Source organism: Cetorhinus maximus, chromosome 30, assembly GCF_964194155.1.
Source record: "Cetorhinus maximus chromosome 30, sCetMax3.hap1.1, whole genome shotgun sequence".
Taxonomy (NCBI): Eukaryota; Metazoa; Chordata; class Chondrichthyes; order Lamniformes; family Cetorhinidae; genus Cetorhinus; species Cetorhinus maximus.
This window is the reverse complement of record NC_135908.1, coordinates 16909821-16937520: the sequence shown is the minus strand read 5'-3', so window position 1 is coordinate 16937520 and position 27700 is coordinate 16909821. Positions and strand designations below refer to the sequence as shown.

Genomic DNA, 27700 nt, shown 5'->3' with positions numbered 1-27700 from the left:
ATTCTATCTGTTTAAAAGCATTCTTTGACTTTGTTTTTCATTGTAACAGGCCCCCAACACACAAGCAATGCGATACTGGCTACAGCAGTTGCAGCAGAAAAGGTGGGAGTTTAGTAATAACTACATTGCTAGAACAAGGGACAATCAAGTATCACCCCCACTCCCTGATGCAACTACTGGTCTAGTTGCTAAAGATGTAGGTAAGTCCTGAAAAGGTCAATTTGACCACAGATTTGTTATTTGTTTCTATGTTAGAAAATGTGAGTGACTCATGCTCAGTATGAAGTGTTTTGTACACAGATCATTCAGGATTTTTAAAATAAGGTTGATCTGTAAAAACAAATTGCAAAAAAATACCCACCATCAGTTACTGTAACCAGTATTACTTATTTATGTGTCCTGCCATCCATTCTTAATTAGCACTTTTCTTAGATAATATCACCACCTTCAACACCTCTTTGATCCTTTTGTCTGTGACATCTTTTGATTATCTGCTCCTATCACTGCTTGCTTGTCCCTACAACCACCCCACCCTCAACTTCTCTCCCCCCGCCCCCCACCTTATATTTCACCCCTCTCCTAACTATACTTCAGTTCTGTTGAAGGGTCATGTGGACTCAAAACGTCGACTCTTTTCTTCTCCACCGATGCTGCCAGACCTGCTGAGTTTTTCCGGGTAATTCTGTTTTTGTTTTACTTATTTATGTGCCTTGAGCTTTGACAAGCTATTTTGAGCGGGAGGCAAGAGAAAATCCGATGATCTCCCTAGTTGCCCTGACTCAAGCATTTATAGAACACAGAAACAGGAGCAGGAGTAGACCACATGGTCTGTTGAGCCTACTCTGCCATTCAATGTGATCGTAGCCGATCTTGAGCCTCAACTCCATTTTCCTGCCAGCTCCCCATATCCCTTAATTCCCTGAGAGAGCAAAAATTTGTCTATCCCAGCCTTAAATATATTCAACGATGGAGCATCCTCCACCCTCTGGTGTAGAGAATCCCAACCCTTTGAGTGAAGTAATTTCTCCTCATCCCAGCCCTAAATGATCGGCCCCTTATCCTGAGACTGTACCCCTGTGTTTTAGATTCCCCGGCCAATGGAAACAATCTCTCAGCATCTACCCTGTCAAGCCCCTTCAGAATTTTGTAGGTGTCAATGAGATTGCCTCTCATTCTTCTAAATATGAGCCCAATTTACTCAGCCTCTCATCATAGGACAACTCCCTCATCCCAGAGACCAATTTAGTGAACCTTTGCTGTACAGTCCCCAGTGCAAGTATACACTTTCTTAAATTTCTGGGTGGAGATTAGCAAGAGGAGCCCTGGCTGTTTTTTTTCCTCTCCCCTCCCCTTCCAACCCAAGAGGACCACTGTAGAAGCTGAGGTCCGCGGCTGCGATCAGACTGGAGATGAAGGGTTCAACTGTTCAGGTAAACACAGAACCATGAGTGAACCTACAAATTTAATTCTTCCCGAAAGTGAGTTTTAACTTCTGGTAACCAATCCATACTGTGTAATGCAGGTTCAAAAGTGGTTCCCAAAAATTTTAAGAGAAATTTTCAGCTGTCCTAATACGTCTTTTAAAAGCAAAATAAGTTATTTTCTCCCACAGCACTGTAATTTGGCAGCTAAGTTGTTGTGAGGTTTCCACTCTGTGACTCTTCACAACCTTCCCTATGGGATACCACATTCCTTCAGTAACTCAGCTACTTTGAGATTCCAGCCTTTTTGTGGGGGGAATCATGGATCCAAAGCCTCAATGGTACAGCACCTTCTGCGCTTGGGTTTTAAGTCTGTTACAAAGAGGATAAAACCTGTGCAGAAGTTCCTCTTTCACATCAAAGTTTAAACTATCGAGACTACAGACCTGTATATGCACAGCTGCTGAGCTACTTGGGTAGTTGGTGTGAATGAAAGTACAGTCGCCACTGCCAGAACAAAATCTTAGTTGTTTTATATGTTGCATAGGCACAAAGATATTTAAATAGAGGAAGATTGTAAAGAGGAACTGGAAGGTAAATTGTGCCAGCATTTTTTCTAAGATAAAATCAGGTTTCTTGGCCTACTTAAAAGCTGAGTGTTTCCTGTACTGCATAATGAGCCTACAAATGGTCTCCAGTGGGCTGGTTGATTAGAGCTGGTTGTGTGTGATTAGATCTAGTTATTTATCATTTTAAGGGAACTATGAATTTTCATTTGTGTTCCCTTTTCACCTCCCCAATTTTTAAAAACAAATTCCATTACGTTATGAAAACAAAATGTCAATTCTACAATTATTCTTAATAGATTTTTTTGTACACAGTGGGGGAAATTAGTGTAGCTGAGAGACCACAATTGGCCTTTTCTTGGTTAAAAATGCACCTTTCCATTCTTCCCTTTCTTGGCCTCTTCCTGCAGGAATGCCTAGTTAGGAGTGCTGACGTGGAATTCTATTATAGTACAATTCTGCCTTTAGGAGGCAGATGCCATTCCGAAAGCCAGTTTTTGGACCCTTATCTAGTTTCCTTTTTCCACTTTTAAAACAACGGAGTCCCAAAGATTTAGCTGAAATCTGCTCTTAGCCCACATCGGACAAGCGCTTCTCATCTATGAAAGGTTTACAGCTGTAACAGGGGCATGTGGCACCGCCTGAATTGGTAACAGTCTTGCCTCTGAGTCAGAATGTTGTGGGTTCAAGTCCCACTCCAGACCATAAGCACAAAAATCAAAGCTCGGTGCTTCACTGCAGCAATTAGGAAGTCCTGCACTGTCGGAGGTGTTAAACCAAGGCCCCTGTCTGCCCTCTCGGTATGTCAAAGATCTCCCGTTATGATTTCAAAAAAGAGCCAGGGGTTTATCCCCTGTGTCCTGGCCAATTTTTATCCCTTGATCAGTATCACGAAAAAAATTACCTGGCTGTTATCATATTGCTTTTTGTGGGAGCTTGCTGTGTGCAATTTGGCTGCTGTGTTTCCTGCATTACAACAGCAATTAGTCTTCAAAAGTACTTCATTTGCTGTAAAGTGCTTTAGGGAGTCCTGTGGATGTGAAAGGCACTATATAAATACAAGTCATCTGTCCATAAAGTGAGTTTCTCCCCTCAAATCAAGCATTGATGAAAGCAAGGAAAGAAAGTGGGATCATTATCTCTCAGTATTCCAGTGTAGGCAGCACATTCCTGAAAGGTTTTCCTTTCTATACTTGGTTAGGTAAAATGCTCAATGGAATGAATCAGTTTTGTCAATATTTGTTGTCTGGCCACTGCCTGTGCTGTAAAACTACTGATAACAATGATGCTTCAGTGAACAGGATACTGAATTGCTATGGGCCCAAATAATCTGTAACCCTTTTGGAACATGTCTATGCTTAATTACATTTTAAAATGATTATAGTTCAGAGTTTTACGATGAAATGACGTACAGTAAAGAAGCTTTGTGTATATTGAGCACTTCACAGCTGGCAAGTTGGTAGTAAATTCATCTAATTGTCTCACTAGCACAGAGTAACCAATTATCTTAATGTGGTGTCACCAATCTCCATTGCTACTCATTTTGATGAATGCTTCCCTCCTGCTTGTAACTGCAGCCAGAGGCTGATTCACTGAAAATATCAGGTGATCTGGCTTCTGTTTTGTTCTCAATTTCTCCTAAGAGTTTGGACTTGCCTATTTGTAATGAACTACAAGTCACATAACTGGCAGTATACATACATGCAGCATCCAACAATTAAATTAATTAATGAAGAAAGCTCAACGCTGACTGCCCTGCTGGGTGATCTGTTGTGTTTGAATGGAGAAAAAAAATCTTTCTTTGGCTTTTTCAACTAGCCAAGTTTAAATATTGGAAAAATAATTTGGAAGGGATCTGTCAGTCCAATATGTTGGCAGAGGTGCTATCGACAGAGCCTTGTTGAGTTGCTGCTATGCATCTTGTAGATGGTTCACACTGCTACCATTGTAGGTCAGTGGTAGAGGGAGTTAATGTGTAAGGTGGTGGATGGGGTGCCAATCAAGCGAGCTGCTTTGTCCTGGAAGGTGTTGAGCTTCTTGAGTGTTGTTTGGAGCTGCACTCATCCAGCCAAGATTGTTTATTACTAATTTTAAAAAAAATTAACATTTCCAGAGGACAGAGTTTTTTAGGGGTGAATCTAATAGCTAAATGGTTGGATAGGTAGGCTAGTGATGTCAAAACAAAGTAGATTCATCAAGTCAGTAAATCCCTTGAACCCATCTCAAATATCTCTTCAAATTAATTGGGTGTGCTTCCTTGTTTGGATAAAAATGCTCATGAATAAAGTCTTTTGCTACTTTGGACCCAGTAATATCAATCACTACCCGGTACCCCCCACACACTTACTTATATATATGTATGCATTCCTCAAAGTTTCCATTACGAATGTACCACTTTTATATGATTCTCACTGTGTGACATTAATACATTTTGGATAGAAATTTAGTTCAACCTGAAGGCAGTTGGATTGTGTCTACCAAATAATACTTCTTTATGTAAAGTGCCTGAACATGTCTTTTTTATAAATAGAAGATTTTTGAGCCTTTGTTACGAGGGTAGGCTAGAAAATACAGGACTTTTATTCTTAGTTAAACACAACTGCAGGACAAGGACATGGGTGCAAACTGATGGGCTAGTTTGGGGTTGCCAATTGGAAGCATTTTATGTAAATTGATTTAATACTTGGAGAATGGCCTTCCAGTAAACTCGTAGAGGCAAAACTCTGGAATCGTTAGAGGGCATTTAGATGGGTTGTGGGGAGTGGGGGAGAACCGGCGGAGAGGGTGGCATAGCTGGAGGGAAAAGGAGCAAGTGAGTTGAGCAGCCTTCCCCTTGGAGTTTAACGCCAGTACTTGGCCAAATGATCAGAGCAACTCTTCCTACCTCTTCACACTCTTCTTTACCCATTCCCAGTCCCCAACTGTTTATCGTTATATCAAGTCTTCTAAACCATGTTACTGCTACTGGATCTGGATCAGAGAAATGCACACTGGACTTTGTTAGAGCTGATTTACTGCTTTACAGCTTTTTCTGGGGATTTTGCAGAATTGTGGAATTCCCCACTTTCAGTTTTTTAAAAACTGTTCAGCTTTGGCTGAGATACATTTATTTACTTTTGACAAGCTGAAATTGCTGCATTTTTGTTTCTAACAGATATACCTATAACTTAATTACAGCTAAATTAATACCTGCATCTTCAGCTTAATATCTTAGGTTCTGGGCAGGATTTTCCCCCCATATGCACACGAAAGAGCGTACTCAACTCCCTGAGGCTAAGTGCTGCTCAAGGAGATCGCCTCTACTGTCAAAAATATTAAAAATAGGAAAAAAAATTCCCTGACATATCCATAATTTTTAAAGAAACTTTTATTAAATTTTTAAAAACGTACATGAAACCCCCTCCTGCCCATGGATGAGGTTTCATGCTTTTTCCAATGCCTGCCAGGGCTCCTGGCCTGCCCGCCAACCTTAAGGTTGGACGGGCAGGTCCATTAATTACTTTAATGACTCTGTCAATGGCCTCAATTGGCCATTGACAGGTCGGCGGGCGCACAGCTGATTTTGCTGCACCCCTGCTGACCTGAAAATTTAAATGGGGCGGGATGACGTCGGGAGTTCTGCCCGATGTCATCCTGCGTCATTTTACGTGTCGGTGAACGGGCCCCACCCCCCTCTCGCCAACGGGAAAATCCTGCCCTCTGTGCCTGCTTTTCTGGGATTAAAGGCCAGCTCTTATATTAGAAGTGAATATGATATAAAATTAAGTGTATAGAATTGACACTTTCAAGTGGAACTGCTCACTAACTTGCAGTATTGCTGTTCTCAATACAATACCGTTTAATTTTTGTATTGTATTCCTGTTTCCACTAAGAGCTGAAATGACTGCTGTACATATTCCATTCGCAAAGAATTGTTGGGGCCATGAGATGAAGGGAAACTTAAGAGTCCAACAGTCTGCAGATTTGAAGCCAGGTCCCAGAGGAGTGATGAAATAAAAACAGGAAGCACTGGAAAACTGAGCAGGTCTGGCAGCATTTTGGAAAGGGAAACAAAGTTAACGTTTCAAGTCCGTATGAGTCTTTGGAGCTGGAGAAGTTATCTAGAGGAGTAATACAGTGTGATAGTGTAATAACTACTGCACTGACCAAAAGTATAGTTATTTAGGATCATTCAGTCCCTTAATCAGCAGGTTAACACTCTGCTCGTAATGCGAAAATGATTTATAAAATGGAAAAAGGGTCAACTCTGAAGCTGTTTGCGAGAAACTAGGGCTATTGTGCAATCTCATGATGCCATAAACAGTGTTTCTAATCCATCACCAGACAAGATTTAAAAGATAGTAAACAGATAATATATAGGTTTGCATTTATTTAGCAGCTTTTTTTTCTCAAAGATTCACAAAATATTTCAGTGAATGTGATGACTGGAATAGGAATAGGAGGAGGCCATTTAACCTCAAGCCTGTTACACCATACAATTAAATCATGACGGATCTGTATATCAGTTCTAACAACTTTTATCAATCCACTTTTGACATTTTTATTAGGTTCCCCAGCCTCAATGTTGTCTTGAGGGAGAGAGTTCCAGGTTTCCACTACCCTTCAGCTTCGGTGATTTCTGTACTTGTGCACACAAATCTCTCTGCTCCTCCAGAGCTCCGAGATTCTTACTACTTACAGAATTCTCTAATCTATCTTTCTTGGGTCCATCTTTGTGAACAAACGTGTCAGCCATTTTGAACACCCAGATCCACAATTGGCATTTTGATGAATGACCAGTTTGTGTGTTTATTGTGGTGTTGGTTGATTTGAAGAATAGTGGTAGAGCTGCCTGCTCTTCCCTGACTAGCTGCATGGGATCTTTGCCATCCACCTGAGCAAAATGGCCTTTAACCACTCAGCTGAAGGATGGCGCATTCCTTCATTACTGCACTGGAATATCAGCCTGAATTGTGTGCTCAGGTCTTTTGAGTGGGATGCAAATGCACAACTTTCAGCTTGCTCAGGGGAGTAACCTATTGAGTCACGGTAACAAAAATAAAGCCACCAAATCTGACTCAGAAGTTTCTTCAAACGATTGGAAAACTCAGCTGTACTACATTGGTCTTACGTGTGTCTTATTAACGTATCCAGCAGCCTGCAAAGTTGGAATGGAGAAGAGAGTTCTATAATGAAGGCTGAATGTATCGACATTAAAATTGCTTTTTAAAATTAGAATAAAGAGATGTATCCTAGTTGGGGAGTTGTGCTCATCAAGGTCAGGATGTCTGTGCAGATGAGAAATGTTCGATCTGCAGAAAATCTTGTTTCAGTTTTGCCTTCCATTGTTGTTGGCGCCTTGTATCACCAAGTATTCTCTGCTCGAGTACAAGAAGTCAGTTTCTCAGTCATTATTTTTTCTGTGCTAGGTGCCAAATTAAGAAGCAGAACCTCAAAGGTAATAATCTCTGGGCCCCATGCAAATTGGCATAGGGCAAATAAGATTAGGGAAATGAACGTGTGGTTCAAAGACTGGTGTGGGAGAAGTGGGTTCCGGTTTGTGGGGCACTGGCATCAGTACTGGGGAAAATGGGGGCTGTACTGTTGGGATGGCCTACGCCTGGACCATGCTGGGACTAGTGTTCTAGCGAGTCACATAATTAGGGAAGTAGAGAGGGCTTTAAACTAAACAAGGCTGGTGAGGGGATCGTGCTTGGGTAGATGTAGTAAATCAATGGGTAGATTCAAGCAAGAGAGCAAAATAGTAACATGGGAAATGGGGGTCAAAAAATGGTAGGAAGGGACTGAGAAAAAAACCTAAGAATACACCAACAGTCAAATAAAAAGATAAAGCAAAGGCTCTGTATCTGCATGTATCATTCATAACAAAGTAAATGAATTGACAGTGCACATTGAAGTAAATAAATATGATCTGATAGCCATTACGAAGACATGGCTGCAGGATGACAAGGATTGAGTCCTGAATGTTGAGGGTTATATGACATTCAAGAACAACAGGAAAGTAAGTAAGGGTGGAGGGGTAGCGCTATTAAGGATGGCATTAGTTAGAGATGATCTTGGTTCAGGAGATCAGGATGTAGAATCGAGTTGGGTGGAGATGAGGAATAATCAGGGAAAGGAGTCACTTGTGGGAGTGATCTACAGCCCCCCTACCAGTAATCACAATGTCGGACAAAGTATCCAAGAAGAAATATTGGGGGTTTGTTTGAAATCCAGTTTGAAAGGGAGAAGAGTTTTATTATTCATTCATGTGATGTGGGCGTCGTTGGCTAGGCCAGCATTTATCTCCCATCCCTAATTGCCCTTGTTCAGAGGGCATTTTAAGAGTCAACCACATTGCTGTGGGTCTGGAGTCACATGTAGGACAGACCAGCTAAGGACAGCAGATTTCCTTCCCTAGAGGACATTAGTAAACCAGATGGGTTTTACAACAATCTACAGTGGTTTCATGGTCATCCTCGGACTTTTAATTCCAGATTTTTATTGACTTCAAATTCCACTATCTGCCGTGGTGGGATTCGAACCCAGGTCCCCAGAGTATTACGCTGGGTCACTAGAATACCAACCCAGTGACAATACCACTATGCCACCGTCTCCCCATGATATGGGGTTTATGAGTGGGTCTAAGACTAGTATTTTAAACTTAAATGAGGCTAACTGTGTGGGCATGAAAGCTGAGCTAACTGAAGCGGCACTTTCTTAGCAATAACCTGCTCACTGACACCCAGTTTGGGTTCCGCCAGGGCCACTCAGCTCCTGACCTCATTACAGCCTTGGTTCAAAAATGGACAAAAGAGCTGAACTCATGAGGTGAGGTGAGAGTGACTGTCCTCGAGTGTGGCATCAAGGAGCCCTAGCAAAACTGGAATCAATGGGAATCAGGGGAAAGCTCTCCGCTGGCTGGAGTCATACCTAGCACAAAGGAAGGTGGTTGTGGTTGTTGGAGGTCAGTCATCCCAGCTCCAGGACATCACTGCAGGAGTTCCTTGGGTAGTGTCCCCAGGCCAACCATCTTCATCTGCTTCATCAGTGACCTTCCTTCCATCATAAGGTCAGAAGTGGGGATGTTCACTGATAATTTCACAATGTTCAGCATCATTCACAACTCCTCAGATATTGAAGCAGTCCATGTCCAAATGCAGCAAGACCTGGACAACATCCAGGCTTGGGCTGATAAGTGGCAAGTAACATTCGTGCAACACAAGTGTCAGGCAATGACCACCTCCAACAAGGGAGAATCCAACCATCGCCACTTGATGTTCAATGGCATTAGCATCACTGAATCCCCCACTGTCTACATTCTGGGGGGTTACCATTGACCAGAAACTGAACTGGATTAGCCATAAAAATACTGTGGCTACAAGAGCAGGTCGGAGCCTAGGAATCGTGCGACAGGTAACTCACCTGACTCTCTCCAAAGCCTGTTCACCATCAACAAGGTACAACTCAGGAGTGTGACGCAATACTCCCCACTTGCCTGGATGAATGCATCTCCCGCAACACTCGAAGCTTGACACTGTCCGGGACAAAGCAGCCCGCTTGATTGGCACCATATCCACAAACATTCACTCCCTCCACCACCGACATACAGTAGCAGCAGTGTGTACCATCTACAAGATGCACTGTAGGGATTCACCAAGATTCCTTCGCCAGCACTTTCCAAACCCACGACCAGTACCATCTAGAAGGACAAGGGCAGCAGATAGATGGGAACACCACCACCTGGAAGTTCCCCTTCAAGTCACTCACCATCCTGACCTAGAAATATATCGCCGTTCCTTCACTGTCGCTGGGTCAATATCCTGAAAGCCCCTTCCTAGCAGCACTGTGGGTGTACCTACACCACATGGACTGCAGCAGTTCAAGAAGGCAGCTCAACACCACCTTCTCAAGGGCAACTAGGGATGGGTAATAAATGCTGGCCCAGCCAGCAAAGCCCATATCTTGTGAATGAATAAAAAAAAGTGAACTGGGATATGAGTCCAGAGGATAGATGAATAGAGAAGCAGTGGCAGACTAAGGGGATATTTCAGAATACTCAGAATAAGTATATTCCTACTATAAAGAAAAACACTAAGGGGTGTACCACCATCCGTAGTTAACTAAAAAAGTTAAGGAAAGTATCAAACTTAAGGAAAGAGCATATAGCTGCGCAAAGATGAGTGACAGGCCAGATGATTGGTCAGAATATAAAGAATGGCAGAGAATGACGAAAAGATTAATCAGGAGAAATAAATTAAGAGTATGAGAGGAGGCTAGTTAGAAATGTAAAAATGGATGGAAGAGCAGGGAGGTTATGCTGGAACTGTATAAAACGCTGGTTAGGCCACAGCTAGAGTATTGCATGCAGTTCTGGAATCCACATTATATAAAGGATGTGATTGCACTAGAGAGAGTGCAGAGGAGATTTACCAGATGTTGCCTAGGCTGGAGAGTTTTATTTATGAGGAGAGATTGGATAGACTGCGGTTATTTTCCCTGGTGCAGAGAAGATTGAGGGGGGACATGATTGAGGTGTATAAAATTACAAGGGGCATAGATAGGGTAGACAGGAAGGAACTTTTCCCCCTGGTGGAGGGATCAATAACCAGGGGGCATAGATTTAAGGTACAGGGCAGGAGATTTAGAGGGGATGTGAGGAAGAATTTTTTTCACCCAGAGGGTGATGGGAATCTGGAACCCACTGCCTGAAAGGGTGGTAGAGGCAGAAACCCTCATAATATTTAAGAAGTATTTGGATGTGCACTTGCGATGCCATAGTATACAAGGCCATGGGCCTAGTGCTGGAAAATGGGATTAGAATAGTTAGGTACTTGTTTTACTGGCACAGACTCGATGGGCTGAAGGGACTGTTTCTGTGCTGTAGATCTCCATGACTCCATGGGTAGTAAGAGTTTCTACAGGTATTTGAAAAGGAAGAGAGTAAGTAAAGTTGAGCGTTGGTCCTCTAAAGAGTGACAAAAATGAGTTAATAGTAGATAATAAGGAAATGGCAGACAAAATGAGCAAATATTTTGCTTCTGTCTTCACTATAGAAGATACAAAAAACATTCCAGTAATAGCTGTAAATAAGAAGGTGGAGGGAAGAGAGGATCTTGGTGAAATTACAATCACTAGGTAAATGGTACTGAGCAAACTGATGGAGCTGCGGGCTGACCAGTTTCTGGGTCCTGATGGACTACATCCTAGGGTGTTAAAAGAGGTGGCTAATGAGGTAGTAGATGCATTAGTGTTAATTTTCCAAAATTCCCTAGATTCTGGAAAGGTTACATCGGACTGGAAAATAGCAAATATGACCCCTCTATTCAAGAAGGGAGGGAGGCAGAAAACAGGAAACTATAGGCCAGTTAGCTTGATGTCTGTCATGGGGAAGGTGCTAGAATCTATCATTAAGGAGGTTATAGCTGGGCACTTAGAAAAATTCAAGGTAATCAGGTAGAGTCAGCATGGTTTTGTGAAAGGGAAATCGTGTTTAATCAATTTATTGGAGTTCTTTGAAGAAGTTGTGGATAAAGGGGAGCCTGTAGACTTGTTGTACTTGGATTTCCAGAAGTCATTTGATAAGGTGTCACATCACAGGTTATTGCGGAAAATAAAAGCACATGGTGTAGGGGGTAACATATTAGCATGGATAGAAGATTGGCTGGCTGGCTAGCAGAAAACAAAATATGCATAAATGGGTCTTTTTCTGATTGGCAGGATATGATGAGAGGAGACCAGCAGGGGTCTGTGCTGGGAACTGCAATTTATATCAATGACTTAGATGAGGGGAGTGAAGGCACGGTAGCTAAATTTGCACATGACACAAAGATGGGTAGGAATGTATGTTGTGAAGAGGACATAAGGAGGTTGCAGATGGATATAGGTAAGTTGAGTGAGTAGGCAAAAATCTGACATGTAGGGAAATGTGAAGTTGTTCCCTTTGGCAGGAAGAATAACAAAGCAGAGTATTACTTAAACAGGGAACGACTGCAGAATTCTGAGGTGCAGAGGGTTTTAGGTGTTTCTAGTGCATGAGTAACAAAAGGTTAATATGCAGGTACAACGAGTAATTAAGGCCAATGGAATGCTTATCCTTTATTATGAGAGGAATTGAACATAAAAGTAAGAATGTTATGCTTCAACTATACAGCGCATTGGTGAGACCACATCTTGAATATTGTGTGCAGTTTTGGTTTTCTTATTTAAGGAAGGATGTAACTGCGTTGGAGGTGATTCAGAAGAGGTTTACTAGATTGATACCTGGAATGAGCAGATTGTCTTATGAGGAAAACTTAGATAGACTGGGCTTGTTTCCACTGGAGTTTTGAAAAGTGAGGGGTGACTTGATTGAAGTATATAAGATCTTGAATGGTATTGGCTAAGAGGAGATTTGATAGAGATGTTCATAATGATGAGGGGGCTGGACAGTGGATAAGGAGAAGCTGTTCCCGCTCTTAAAAGGATCAAGAACGAGGGAGCACAGGTTTAAAGTGATTTGCAAAAGAAGCAAATGTGACTTGAGAAAAAACTTTTCACACAATGAGTGGTTTGGGTCTGGAATGAACTGCTTGGAAATGTGGTGAAGGCAAGTTCAATCGAGGCATTCAAGAGGGCATTAGATGATTATTTGAATAGAAACAATGTGCAGGGGTATGGGAAAAGGCAGGGCAATGGCACTAATTCTTAGTGCTCATTTGGGGTGCTGGTGCAGACACAATGGGCCAAATGGCCGCCTCCTGTGCCGTTAACATTCTGAGATTCTGTGACAAGGTAGACGTGGAAAGGATGTTTCCTCTGGTGGGTGAGTCCTGAGCTAGGGTCACTGTTTTAAAGTTAGAGGTTGCCCTTTTAGAACAGAGATGAAAAGAATTTTTTTTCAGGGTTGTGCGACTTTGGAATTCTGCCTCCAAAGGTAGTGGAGTCATTGAATATTTTTAAGGCAGAGGTAGATAGGTTCTTTTAGGCAAGGGAATCAAAGGTTATGGGGGGTAGATGGGAATGTGGAATTCGAAACACAAACAGATCAGCCATGATCTTACTGAATGGCAGAGCAGGCTTGAGGGGTCGAATGGCCTACTCCTCCTATTTCTTATGTTTGTACATTCTAAGTGAGATTGCCAGTTTATGGTAAATATGTAAACTTATTGATCTAGATTCAGATGTTCGAACTTATCTGATTTATGGACTGACATTGGGAGCAAGCTCTCTGGAAAGGGAGGCAGCATATTGTTGCTACCCAGTCTCAGAAGAAATGCATTCAGGAATGCACATATGGGCAATATTCCTTGAAGCCCTTTCTGTGTAATGGACAAAGTTATTTGCTAAATACTGGAGGAATTTGTTTACAGATGCTCCAGGAAATGTGATCAACAAAACCACAACTGCAACAGGATGTGTTGTGAAGGAAGCCATTATCTGTTTGTAACTTTGAGTGCTGAATGTTAAGTGGTGACAGTTTCTTATAGATGTTTTGTATTTACTCTTTCTTTCAAGATTTCTAACTGTAAAACATTTCATCTCCTCAAAAGTGATGCATTAATTTCATGAATGTACTAATTTAATGAATGGACTTTCCACTGTTTTGCTGTGAAATGTGATTCGATGCAGCTTTTCTAGCGAAAGAGAGAAGCCCCTTTGCATGGAAACATTAAAGCTTTGGAGGATGCTGTTGAAACACGTCAGTCAAGCGGCTAATCGATGGAAATCTGTTTTGAGTAATTCTGCTCTTCCAATTTTAAAGTACATATTTTAGAAGCCAAAGAAAACCAAGCTGAGAGCTTTGCATTTAGGTGCTTCAAAATTCTTTTCCCCATCCCACTCCCATCTAAAGAAATGTGCAAGATGCCAGAATTGGAGGAGCAGAAGATCCGGGGGGTTTGTATGGCTGCTGGAGGTTATACAATGGGGAGGGTGGAGGCCAAGGAGGGATAGAGAATAAGGATGGGGATTTTAAAATCGAGGCATTGGTAAACTGAATAAATATAGGTTTCCAAGCACAGGAGTGATAGATTAACAAGGCTTGATATGAATTAAGATACGAGCAGCAGAGCCCATAAATAGGAAACCCTTGCAGATGTTTTTTTTCCCCTTCTTAGCTTAGAGACACTGTTAGTTGTTTAGTTCACTCAACAATAACAAAAATTTGAACCAGGAACCTTTCCAGTTTCTGTGTACAGACCACACATCGTTTATCCACTGAGTCATCAGGCTGGCAACACCAAATCATTGCTTTGCACATGTGCATAGTTATTTACTGGGCTGCAGGATGACTGGACATGAAATCGCACTCATGTTAACATATGGCGAAGCCTCTAAATTTACAAGCTAGCGTGGCTTTTACTGAAGGAGGACTAAAGAGAGCTAGTGAGTTGCTTTTGATTTTCAAGGGCAGTTTGCAGTGGAGGAACCTGAGAGAAGATTGCCTTGTGCTTATAAAATAGTAATCGGAAAAAGAAAAGGGTAAAACTATTCTTAATGTGACTGTTCAAATGATTCATAGGTCAAGCTAGTCTAGAGGACTCAATGTGTAATCATGATAAAAGGGTCAATTAATTAAAAACAATCTTTTAAATGTGAGCATTTGGTGAAGCATAGTGACAACCCACCCAGCCTTTATGACATAAAAGGTATGTAAATTCTTTTAAAGCACTCAGCAAGGCAAAACTGCCAATCTGCCCTTGGCTCCCCAAGTTTCCATGTCATGAAGCCAAGTTACAATATTTAATCTTCAGCCCACTACCCTGCCAAATGCCATAAAACAGTCACATCCTCCAACAGTAACCATAGGGTGTTGCAACTTGTGCCCTTAATTTGATACCTTCGCCCATGCTGCTGTGTGGATGGAAAGAGACATTGTCCAACCTCAAGTTGGGATCATTTTTGCTCTGATGGTGTTTTGGGTTTAGACTATGATCTTTATCTGTTGTAAAAGTGGCCTTTTCAAGCTTTTCCTGATTCACTACTTCAGTGCTGGCCTTGTGCACTCCTATTTAAAGCATGTAATATATACACTTTTTAGTGATCTAGTTAAGAACCATACTATGTAGAGTTTCCATGACCCTACAGGCTCAGGTTTGGCTGAATTTTCAGTGCATTTGGCAGGGTAGTGGGCTGAAGATTAAATATTGTAACTTGGCTTCATGACATGGAAACTTGGGGAGCCAAGGGCAGATTGGCAATTTTGCCTTGCTGAGGACAATTGTGCATGCAACAGTTAAGATTAGCTTGTGATCTTGCACTGTTCTACTTGATCTGGCAGATTGCCCTCCTTTGCAAAGATGGAGGGGTTGCCATTTGAGAGTTCTGAACTGCAGACATCCGTTTCCAGACCACATTTGTTTCTAATTTGAGAAGATATTTGAAAAGCTACCAAATACTTAACGGCTGCAAGAATAGTCCAGACTTGTAGCAAAGCCTCAGGTCCAAGCTGGTCAAAAACCAAAGGAAAACATTGGAATATTAACAAGCAAAAACATCAGAAGAGTCATACGGACTCGACGTTAACTGTCTTCCTCTCCGCAGATGCTGTCAGACCTGCTGAGTTTTTCCAGCTATTTTTGTTTTTGTTTCAGATTTCCAGCATCCGCAGTATTTTGCTTTTATTTTGGGATATTAATGCCTTTGATTTGGTTTGCACAGAAAGGTAGATGTTTATTCAAGAGCAGATTCCATTTAGCAGCTTCCTCTAAACTGATCTGTTTTATATCGGTGCAAGTACTGGGCCAGCTAACAGCTGAAACTGGTTATACTGTTTTCGTCTTGTGCATGTGTGAAGTTAGACTTGCTGTGCCTCACCACCATGTGACGGTGTTTTCCAGAAGTCCTGTTGACACCCTAATCAGAAAATGAGTGTTAAACTAATCAGCTCCTTATTATTGGAGAACTGATAGATGGCAGATATTAGAATAGAGGAAGATGGGATTACCATTCTTTCCCCCCCGTCACCCAGGGTTGTCGAAGGTGATTACAGCACCCTCGCTGCCGCACTGGCTGGGATCACCCTGAGGAAAATCAGAATCTGATTTATATGTGGAACAGTGAAAATAGTAACAGGGTCAGTGGAGATGGACATTTACTGTTCCTTTCTCTATGCAGTGCCCTACATCGACCAGACCTTGGTCCATCTGCATTAATTGGTCCAAATCTCTTAAGATAATCAATCCCCTTTCTACTTGTTAGCCTCACGTTATAGCTTTTTGTTGTCAGTAAATTTATTAACAATGCAGATACTCTGCTCCATAATATAGTTTGTTATCTGGCACTCTACCAACCAGAATTCTCTATTAACCGGAATTCTGGGGTTGGGTCTTTTTTTTTGTCTGGAGATGTCAAACCCACCAGTAATTGTTATCGGCAGCCTGTCCTTGCTGCAGCCCCAGCCTCCTGCTGTTCTGAAGCACCATGTTCCCTCCGCGCCGCTCACTGAATTTGCTGCTACCGCACCCCTCGTGGACCTCAACACCCACGCGATCAGCCTGGAGCTTTTCTGATTGGATGAAAACGTGGAATTTAACCGTACGTTTTAGATAACCGGCATATTTGATTAACCGGCACCTCCCACTCTGGAGCATGCCTGATAACAGAGATTTTCCTGTACTCTCATATCTCGAAGCAGCAGCAGCAGTCCCAGGACAAAGCGCTGTGGAACTCCACTGGTTACATTTTTTCCAGGCCCGGCATTTTTTTCTCTGTCCATTACTGAAGTTGACAATGTGCTGATCATTTCATTAGCGTTAACCTTTCTTTCAGTGGCTTTTCCAAATCCCCCTAATCTGGATCAACTGGATTACCCTCTCATAGTGATAATCTTCCCAAAGTTAAACTTCTAAGCCATATTTTGAGAGCTGCTTTACAGAAATTGTTAATCTTTGTTCATCCAGTTTAGTACCCAAATAGCTGTTGGGATTTTCTGTGCACTCGCCCTATAGCTCAGTTGGTTAAAGCAGTAAATAATGAACCAATGCTAGGGCTGTTCCTCTAGGCCTCAGCACTCCCGGCCTATGAATGTAAGAAACAGCCAGGATTTGCACACTTGGTTTGTATGCAGTGGCGTCTGCTAGAAATCTTCTTGTGGGCATTAGATACGAACAGGAGAGACTTGTCTGTGACGATACTTGTGATTGACTCGCTTACTTTTACTCTCCACACTGAGTATTACTGGCACCAATCAGCAAATCACAACTCAGCAGGTCTGGCAGCATCTGCGGAGAGAGAAACAGAGTTAAATTTTCCAGTCTGCTTCTGAAGAAGAGTCATCTGGACTTGAAATGCTAACTCTCTTTTTCTCTCCACGGATGCTGCCAGACCTGCAGAGTTTTTAAAGCATTGTTTGTTTTTATTTCGGATTTCCAGTATCTACAGTATTTTGCTTTTATATTAAACCACTTTTCGAACCCTGATAGAAAAGTCAGGAAACCCAAGTAACAGTACCACCCCAGGCTATAAAATTAGTGTTCACCTGACTGACTGCATACTGATCCAAGACCAGTTGATCTGCAGCCTAAGTCATTTCAATTAAGTTAAACAACAGTTAACACTGTTCGTCTTTTGTTGGACAAGTCGAAACTCATTGCATTGTAAAGTTAAGTGTTTGGTTTAGAGTTGAGAAATGGGTTTGGGGCTGTCTGAAGCAGACACTGGGATTGCCAACTGATTCAGACTGGGATTGGAAACTGTAGCCAGGAAGGATTTTTTTTTCTGTTGCTGTGCCTGGTTTTGATCAGAGTTCAGGCTCTGTTTTTTTTGTAAGGTGATCCCATTTGGTCAGAGCTGTTCAGCTCACAGCAGAAGAGCTATTGCTATAAACTGTGATATCACCGACTCAGCAAGTGTTGTGATCTGTCTGCATTCAAACTTTTACCTGTCTTCTGCCCTTCCTGTTTTTCACCAGCTTTGCTACTGTTGCTGCCTTTCCCCATTGTCCAGTTGACCTGGTACCAGGCATATTGATTTGGAAATGGTTGCAAGTTTATAGCCATTGGATCTCTACTTTCATGTAAGCTTATTTGTGTATCAATTGGGCATTAATTGTATTTAGGTGGTGGGTATTAATTGGGGACTCTTTCAGACTGCTCCTATATGGGCACAGAGTCCCCAATTAATACCTCTGTCTCAGCTCATCTGAAGTATTCATTAATGTTTTTGTTACCTCTAGACTACACTATTCCAATGCGCTGCTAGCTGGCTGGCCACATCTACCCTCCATAAACTTGACGTCGCTGCTACCCACGTCCTAAGCCAAACAAATGTGATTAAAATCAGAGATGCTCTAGAGGCCATAATTGGAGGAGCTCAGATTAGAGGGCTGTAGGGCTAGGAGATGAGGAGGGGTGAGGCTATAGAGAGACAATTTTAAAACTGAGGTCCCATGCATTGACTCCTGAAATTAAAACAAAAAATGCTGGAAAAACTCGGGTCTGGCAGCATCTATTGAAAGAGAAACAGTGTTAACATTGTGAGTCCGTATGACTCTTCAGACTCTTCTTTTCAAGTCATATGGACTCTAAACATTAACTGTTTCACTCTCCACAGATGCTGCCAGACCTCCTGAGTTTTTCCAGCATTTTCTGGTTTTATTTCAGATTTTCAGCATCCACAGTATTTTGCTTTCATGGACCGACTCCTGGTTGAGCAATGCCTCAGTTTTAAAAATTGTCATTGCTGTTTTCAAATCTCTCTAGCCTCACCCCTCCCTATCCCCCTAGCCCAACAGCAGTCTGACCTGTGCTCCTCCGATTCTGGCCTCTAGAGCATCCCTGATTTTAATCTCACTGGTGGCTGTGCCTTTAACTGCCAATCCATAAGTTCTGGAATTCCTTCCCTAAATCATCTCTCACTTTCCTCCAAGATGCTTTTAAAACCTATTATTTTGACCAAGCTTTTGATCATCTGCACAAACATCTCCTTATGTAGCTTGTCCAATTTTGTTTGACAAGTTTCCTGTGAAGTTACTTGGGATGCTTTACTATGTTAAAGGTATTATACAAGTAAAAGTTGTTGTTTTACTATCATTTTGATATATATGCTAAGCTATTCTTATCTACTTTATTTGCTTTGACAATCCTTGACAGGACTGTGTGTGAACTTTGACCACTATAAGAAATACCTCTGATGAAAGCTGAGTTCATGTTATGAATCTTTCAGTCTCAGAGGAAGTGCCAGTTTGATATGTTTTGAAATTGGGTTTCATTCTGACACCACTAGAAATAGAGGCACTAGAACTTGATGAGCAAAATAGGACTTTGGAAAACCTTCCGCTTGTCCTTGCACTCTCTCTTCCTCATTTGTTCCAGCCTCTGAGTTCTAATTTTTGCTCCTTTGCGGAACCTGTAGCCTCTCCCCACTCCTCCCTCTGCTGTCGTTAGCAAAGTCTCTCCAATAAGTTTTCCAATAAGGGACAAAAATGGCTGAACTCTTTCCTAAGGAGCAAAAAAGAAGAATAGTTGATGGTCATGACATATTTTCCAGGTGTGTTGAGAAATGGGCCGAGTGCAGCTTGATATTTTCTCCATTGATCTCTCACATTTCCAAAACATGGAATGTGACTTTCCAGAAGTAGTACAATAAAGAATTCCAAGGGTTTGTCTGCGTATTACTAATGTAAGGCCAAGAGCAGGCTATTCTGACATCCCATGACACCATGGTATGACAACTCCATTCCTACCATCACAGGTGCCAGTCTTCAGCCAATTTGGTTTACTCCACATGATATAAAGATCAGCTGAGTGTATAGGATACAGCAAAGGCCCTGGATTCTGACAGCATCCCAGCTGTACTGCTGAAGAACTAGCCACACCCCTAGCCAAGCTGTTCCAGTCCAGCTGCGACACTGGCACATACCTGACGAAGTGGAAAATTGCCCAACTATGTCCTGTCCGCAAAAAGCAGAACAAATCCAAACTGTCCAATTAGCGCCCCATCAGCCTTCTCTGGGTTGTCAGTGAAGTAATGGTAGGGATGGTTGAGTGTTATCAGGTGATACTTAATCACCAGCAACAATGCCAATCTTTTCATTGACCAAGAATTACCCTTTTAGCTGCTGTTTGCTGATTTGGATGCTGGTTCAACAGAACTGATACCAGTTTTATCCCAGAAATTTGGTCCCCCTTTTGCTAATACAAACGACTTATAAGATTGTCCCCAGCTGGAATTTTACTGCTCCTGGTCACCTGATGAGATACAAATTTGTAAGTATACTTCAGTGCAATGGCTTAGACTAGGAGGCTATGAATTCTGCGACAAATAACTCACCTCCTGAATCCCTAAAGCCTGTCTACCATCTACAAGGCACAAGTCAGGAGTGTAATGGAATACTCTTCACTTGCCTGGATGGGTGCAGCTCCCACGACACTCAAGATGCTTGACACCGTCCAGGACAAAGCAGCCCGCTTGATTGGTATCATATCCACAAACATTCACTCCCTCCACCACCGACACACAGTAGCAGCAGTGTGTACCATCTACAAGATGTCCTTCAGGAATTCACCAAGGCTCTTTAGACAGCAACTTCCAAACCCATGACCTCTACCATCTAGAAGGACAAGGGCAGCAGATACATGGGAACACCACTTGGAGGTTCCCCTCCAAGTCACCCACCATCCTGACTTGAAAATATTTCGCCATTCCTTCAGTGTCACTGGGTTGAAATCTTGGAACTCCCTTCCCAACAGCACTATGGGTGTACCTACACCACATGGACTGCAGTGTTTCAAGAAGGCAGCTCACCACCACCTTCTCAAGGGCAACTAGGGATGGACAATAAATGCTGGCCCAGTCAGCAAAGTTCACATCCCATGAATGAGAATACTTTTTAAAAACTCTAATGTTTGCTAATTTTAATGTTGCTGAATTCTTTTGCAGCTGAATTCCTGTTGAAACGAATCTTATATAGATCTCCCCAATTTCAGTGAGTAGCTGAGCCAGTAGGCTCCAGGGGTGATTCTTAGCCTTTGCTCAGTTCACAGATTGCAACCACAACAACAACACAGGCTTTACAATTGACTAAGAGGGCATAGATTAGGAAGGTGAACATCAAGCTGTGTTCAAGTGTCTGCCTGTTCTGTGAGTCCTGCTAGGAATGTGGGTGAGAGCAGGATCAGACAAGGCGGCGATGCCCCCAGCGGTCAAATGGCCAGCTATCATTCATTATCAAGGTTCACGTGAAGAATGGTCACTTAATTAAGGAACTGAGGGATAGTTAGTGTCTATGCAATTCTATCTCAGTAAGGAGTCAATACATTCAGAAGAGGAGGGACGAAGTGCTTTGTTTTAATGGTTTTGCTTCACTGCGTTGTAGTTAGCTAAAAAGGCAGGTTTAGGGCTGAATTTTAATTCTGAAGTTTTGTCCTCAAATATTTCTGTAATGTTAAAAAGCTGTCTGCAGCATTGGTTTTTAATTAGTTTTCCTGTTGCTCTGTGGTCAATGCATGTTTATTACAGACTCTAGGACACACTAGTAGTCTTCATTTCCCAACTGCTGAATTCAGTAATAATAGTGTAGGCACTGGCAGCATATACAACACTGTCGAGAGCTGATCAAATTCCTGTGTGTGAGACATCGCAATTGAAGGCAAGAGGGTTAATGGTGGGGAGGGAGGAAATCAGTCACCAGAGTCTTCGGGAGCTTACTTTACCACTTGTGCAGGTCAAATAGGAATTTCTCAGAGCTGTTCCTCATTTGGTCTAAGACCTTCCTTTTTTCACCTTTCCCAGGAGAGGGGGTAGGGTTGAGTTTAATGATGTAAGCAGGTAGTGTCAGATGAGATTGGTTATAATCTTCATGGACCAGCTGGCTCTTTCCTTTGTCACATGTCCCTATTTAATGCAACTAATGTGACAGAGGGAGTCATAAGCAGCAGCCAATTTTTAAAAAATGTAAAGCCACTGTTGGTAAAGTCTTCTATAGACAAAGCATTGGGGTTGTCTCAACCTCAATCTGTTTTTTAATCTCCAACTCGATCATTTACCATTTAGATGTGAATATTTTCTGTCACAGTACATGTATACTGCACGATTTATCGCTTTGCAGTGATGGTTATCGTATCTAACATGACCACCTAGTAGGAGAAAATTTGAGCTGTTGAAATAACCTCTAGTTTTGTTTGGAATTACCTGAAGATGAAGAGGAAGTAGCCCAGTATTTTCTGTAATTTGTCCTCACCATGTAAGTGTTACTGACAAAAACCATAATTATTGCCCATTCTTGTCCTGTTTGGGCGCTGGCAACTTGTTTTTACAGTGTAGTAGTTGTTGGGCCATTTCAGAGGTCATTACAAGCCTCCTACTCACCCACATAGTAGGTCAGCTACATCCTTCCTTCTGGTGCAGCACACACCAAGTTGATGAAACCACATAGTTGCAGCATACAACCCTACGACACTGGGTTCAGCACTTGGGTTATTGAAAACATAAACTCCAGTTCCAACTAACTATTCCCTTATATATTGCTAAAAAGTGAGACATGTTGCCGAAATTTTTCACCTTGCACTCATCAGGACAAATACAAGAATGCCAGATTTCAAACATTAACGACAATTTATACTGCAGGAGAAAAGGGTGCTGATTGGCTAGCAAGTCAAATCTGGCTTAGGCGTTGCCATGGAGAAAGCAACGGGAAACGATAAGCTCCTGGGTAATTCAAATAAGGCACAAGGCTTGAACAGATTCCTTTTGTTTGCAGAGAACAGGTCCCTGAATATGAATGTATATAGTTTCTAGCAAGCGTAAATGAGCCACATTACAAGCTCAATTGATCATAAATTGGTTGTTAGTGTAGCTATTAAGACACTCAGGATTATTCAGTGAGTGCTGCCCAATTGTGGAATCACATCTAACAGGCATTTTGTTATGGGTTTTGCAAGCATGGGCTGGTTGAGTATGGACTGTACTCTGCTTATTATGAACAACTGAAGGAATGCGCTGTTTGATTCAATCAGCTAATCATTGGGATGTATGGCCTACATACCTGGCATCACACTGACACTGAAATTCATACATGATGTTACTCAATTGTGTGGTAGGCAAAACTTCTTTTTGGATTGACGACAGCATCATCTTAGTAGAAAATACCACTCACGTAGCCACTGCACAGCAGCGTGAAATGGCTTGCTTAATCTGTTCAAATTTTTGAAATACTTTGCTCTTCTAAGATAATTTCAGATAGGGCACTTTTCAGCTCTGAAAATGGCAGTCTTTGGCCCTTTAGCGAGTTTGCATGATACACAGCGAACAATTGTTCTTGTTCATATTCACATTCTGTACTACCAAGCGACTGTTTGCTTATTTCTCGCTTCACTTTATGGGGCTGTTCCTTTATTCCATTCACCTTCACATTTTCTCCCTCGCTGCATTCTTTTTCTAATTTCTTTCCCCATTTCTTCACTCAGAGGGTTGTGAATGCTCAGTCATTGAGCAAGTTCAAGGCTCGGGTCAACAGATTCTTGGGCAATAAGGGATGTGGCGATAGTACAGGAAGATGGAGTTGAGGTAGATGATTATGGATGATAACACAAGTCACATTTTAAAGGATACACCACAGAGGGGCATGTAGCTCCGTGTAATTGCTGCAACTGGATATTCGTTACTGAGGTTCCTCTAATAACTTTTTACTGGATCCTTTATTGGAAGCAAGTACATTTCACCAGTGTGGGACACTTGACTTAATTATGTATTCACAAGAATTGCATTAGGATTATAATAGCTCTCGTAATATCACGATTCAGCCCAATGTTTGACTTGTTCTATTATATGTCAATACTTGAGGAATAATTGGCTATGCCTTTTCTCCTTGATGTGCTACCCAGCTATTTAAATTATCAGTCGTCAAAATATTGCATATGTATGACCCAGTTGCTCAGCAGCTTAAAGAATGAAATGCTGAGCAGAAAAAGATTTTTCAACTACAGTGTGACATAGTAGCAACAAGCCCAAGCCACTGGAAGTGGGGTTATAACCAGGGCTGTGTTATGCAATGTTCTCTGATGGTCTACTTTTTCTTTACTCTTGTGATTAAACCAAGCTACGAGAAGCAGTGGAATCTGAAAAAGTGACTCAAATTGCGTAATGAGTTGAACAAAATAAAGATGTGGGCCAGACCGTGGCAGATGACATTTAATGCAAACAAGTGTAGAGCACTTCATTTGAGGGAAAATAACTGACACACATGCGACATGAATAGTGTTGCAATAGTTAAGGGCAAACCTAAAGAGATCTAGGGATCAGTAGATTTCAACACAAAACATGTCCAACCAGTGCAGAGCAGCAGTCAACAAACAGAACACCGTTTAAACACTATAGCCAAAATAGCAGGATATAAGATAGAGGCAATCTTGATTAAATTGTATAAAGCTCTGTTGGGGTTGGGCCTTGTCTAGTTCTAGGCACCGAATGCCTAAGAGAGACTTTAGAGTGCTGCAGGTCACTGCAAAGTGGAACCATTGGGCTGATCCCTAATGTTAGGGTCTGAGCTATGAGGGAAGACTGGAAAAGTAGTAAATCAGGACATCCCACCCTCACTGGAAAAGCACTCTGGGATGGTGATGAACTGGGAAACCCAACAAAGTGAACTGGAAGGTCTCCAGAATTCTTCAAAATCCGAGGCGAGTGTGAAATAAAGAAGGAATACTGCAGGAGATATAGCCAATCCTGTAACTTGCCTCATCTGGTTTACTTTATATAGTGTCCATTTTGAAAAGGACATCAGCAGACCTGATGCAAGTGGCTTAAGTATCCCTAATCCCCATCCACCACTACTCTCCTCCGTCTGGCTGAACTTGTTCTCACACTGAACAATTTCTCCTTTAACTCCTCTCACTTCCTCCAAATAAAAGGCGTGGCTATGGGTACCCACATGGGCCCCAGCGATGCCTGTCTCTTTATGGGGTATGTGGAACATTCCTTGTTCCAGTCCTACTCCGGCCCCCTCCCACAACTCTTTCTCCGGTACATCGATGATTACTTCGGTGCTGCTTCATGCTCTCGTCGGGACCTGGAAAAATTTATTAATTTTGCTTCCAATCTCCACCCCTTCATCATTTTTACATGGTCCATCTCTGACACTTCCCTTCCCTTCCTTGACCTCTCTGTCTCAATTTCTGGTGATAGACTGTCCGCCAATATCCATTACAAGCCTACCGACTCCCACAGCTACCTCGACTACAGCTCCTCACACCCCACTTCCTGTAAGGACTCCATCCCATTCTCTCAGTTCCTTCGCCTCCGTCGCATCTGTTCTGACGATGCTACCTTCAAAAACAGTTCCTCGGACATGTCCTCCTCCTTCCTTAACCGAGGTTTTCCGCCCACGGTCGTTGACAGGGCCCTCAACTGTGTCCGGCCCATCTCCCGCGCATCCACCCTCACACCTTCTCCTCCCTCCCAGAAACATGATAGGGTTCCCCTTGTCCTCACTTATCACCCCACCAGCCTTCGCATTCAAAGGATCATCCTCTGCCATTTCCGCCAACTCAAGCATGATGCCACCACCAAACACATCTTCCCTTCACCCCCCCCCCCCCCCGCCGGCGGCATTCCGTAGGGATCGTTCCCTCCGGGACACCGTGGTCCACTCCTCCATCACTCCCTACTCCTCAACCCCCACCTATGGCACCTCCCCATGCCCACGCAGAAGATGCAACACCTGCCCCTTCACTTCCTCTCTCCTCACTGTCCAAGGGCCCAAACACTCCTTTCAAGTGAAGCAGCATTTCACTTGCATTTCTCCTAACTTAGTCTACTGCATTCGTTGCTCCCAATGCTGTCTCCTCTACATTGGAGAGACCAAACGCAAACTGGGCGACCGCTTTGCAGAACACCTGCGTTCTGTCCACAAGAAAGACCCAAACCTCCCTGTCGCTTGCCATTTTAACACTCCACCCTGCTCTCTTGCCCACATGTCTGTCCTTGGCTTGCTGCATTGTTCCAGTGAAGCCCAACGCAAACTGGAGGAACAGCACCTCATCTTCCGACTAGGCACTTTACAGCCTTCCGGACTGAATATTGAATTCAACAACTTTAGATCATGAACTCTCTCCTCCATCCCCACCCCCTTTCCTTTTCTTCCCCCTCCCTTTTGTTTTTTCCAGTAATTTATATAGATTTTTCTTTTCCCACCTATTTCCATTATTTTAAATCTATACCTGTAATGCCCTGTCAGTCTTTCCACCCCACTCTCACTAGAGCTGTACCTTGAGTGTCCTACCATCCATTCTTAATTAGCACATTCTCTTAGATAATATCACCACCTTTAACACGTCTTTGTTCCTTTGTCTGTGACATCTTTTGATTATCCGCTCCTATCACTGCTTGCTTGTCCCTACAACCACCACCCCCCCACCCCAAACTTCTCTCCCCCCACCCCACCCCCCACCTTAAACCAGCTTATATTTCGCCCCTCTCCTAACTTTACTCAGTTCTGCTGAAGGGTCAGGGTCATGAGGACTCGAAACGTCAACTCTTTTCTTCTCCGCTGATGCTGCCAGACCTGCTGAGTTTTTCCAGGTAATTCTGTTTTTGTCCCTAATTTACAATCTGTGTGCTCATTGAAATATTTTATCAGAGCGATTTGGTCCTTGTGCGTTTCACACAGAAACACCTTCAACAAACTAGATGATGCTCTTTAAAGCACACATTGTTGATTTTAATATTTATGAAGCTCTTTGTTGCAATGAAAGACATGCGAGAAACACTGCTTTACAAAGCCCTGAATTGACTTGGTTTGGTAAAAGTTGTGTTTTCTGTCTCCTGGGATCTGTTTCCCTGAAGCTGCAAACTGGGGCTGTTTGTAAAAACATGAGCTCCCAGCCAGCTGGCTCATTATGGATTCTGCTGATCCTTGCCTTTTTGAAAAAAAGGAATTGTCACTTGGACTTGTTCCTTCTGTGCGTTCTCACTGTCTTATTTGGGACTTAGTGATTTTGGTAAATTTTGCATGGAGGAATGTTAATCCTGTGCTGTGTAAAGTTTTTACTTCATACCTGAGATGCCCTCATGTTCTTCATGGTTCCCAATGTAACATTTCTTTGCTTCCCATGCTCAGTGGCATGAAAACTCAGAATCCTGAGTTGAATTGTGATTTGGATTATTTGGTACTTCTGAACTGTTGTGTGATCTGTTACCTTCTCCACAGATCTGAATTACAGATCAGTTGTGCTCATTCCGCAATGTTTGGGTATGAGTCAAATGTTAACGTGAGTCAAAATCTGATCGATGGTGATGCAATCTGGCATCCCTCACTAAGTAAATGTAAGTCCCTCCATTGCTTTCTTGGGCAGTCTCTTCCTTAAGTTGCTTTGTAAGCAACAACAACTGCATTTATGTAGCACCATTAATGTAGTAAAATGTCCCAAGGAGTTTCATAGGGGTGTAGTTAGACTCAGATTGACACAGGGCTAAAGAAGGATATTAGGAATGTTGACCAAAGCGCAGTCAAAGATGATGTTTTAAAGAAAATGTTAAAGGAGAGGGCACGGAGAAGTTTAGGTGGGGAATTTAGAGTTCAGGCCAAGTGTCTGAAGGCACTGCCGCCACTGGTGGGGCAAAGAAAATGGGGAATGCACAAGGTCAGAATTGTAGGAGCGCATGGTTCTCTGAGACCCTTGTAACCTCAATCTTTTACATTACCGTGATAATGGAAATTTATCATAAAATGGGATGGGTCCAACTCTTCAATTGTAAAAGTCATAAATAAAGAAGTTTTCTTGGTCTCTTCCACTCCTTTCTCTGCTTGTTCCAACC

The 27700-nt window shown here is 42.5% G+C and overlaps 1 protein-coding gene across 1 annotated transcript in view; it reads left to right on the top strand.

The window, feature by feature from the left end:
• Positions 1-27700, top strand: part of tbc1d2b (TBC1 domain family, member 2B) — a 110254-nt gene that overhangs the window by 14619 nt on the left and 67935 nt on the right. Inside the window, exon 2 of the mRNA XM_078532517.1 lies at positions 50-200. Coding sequence (XP_078388643.1) covers positions 50-200 — 151 coding nt within the window. The remainder of the gene's footprint in view (positions 1-49; positions 201-27700) is intronic.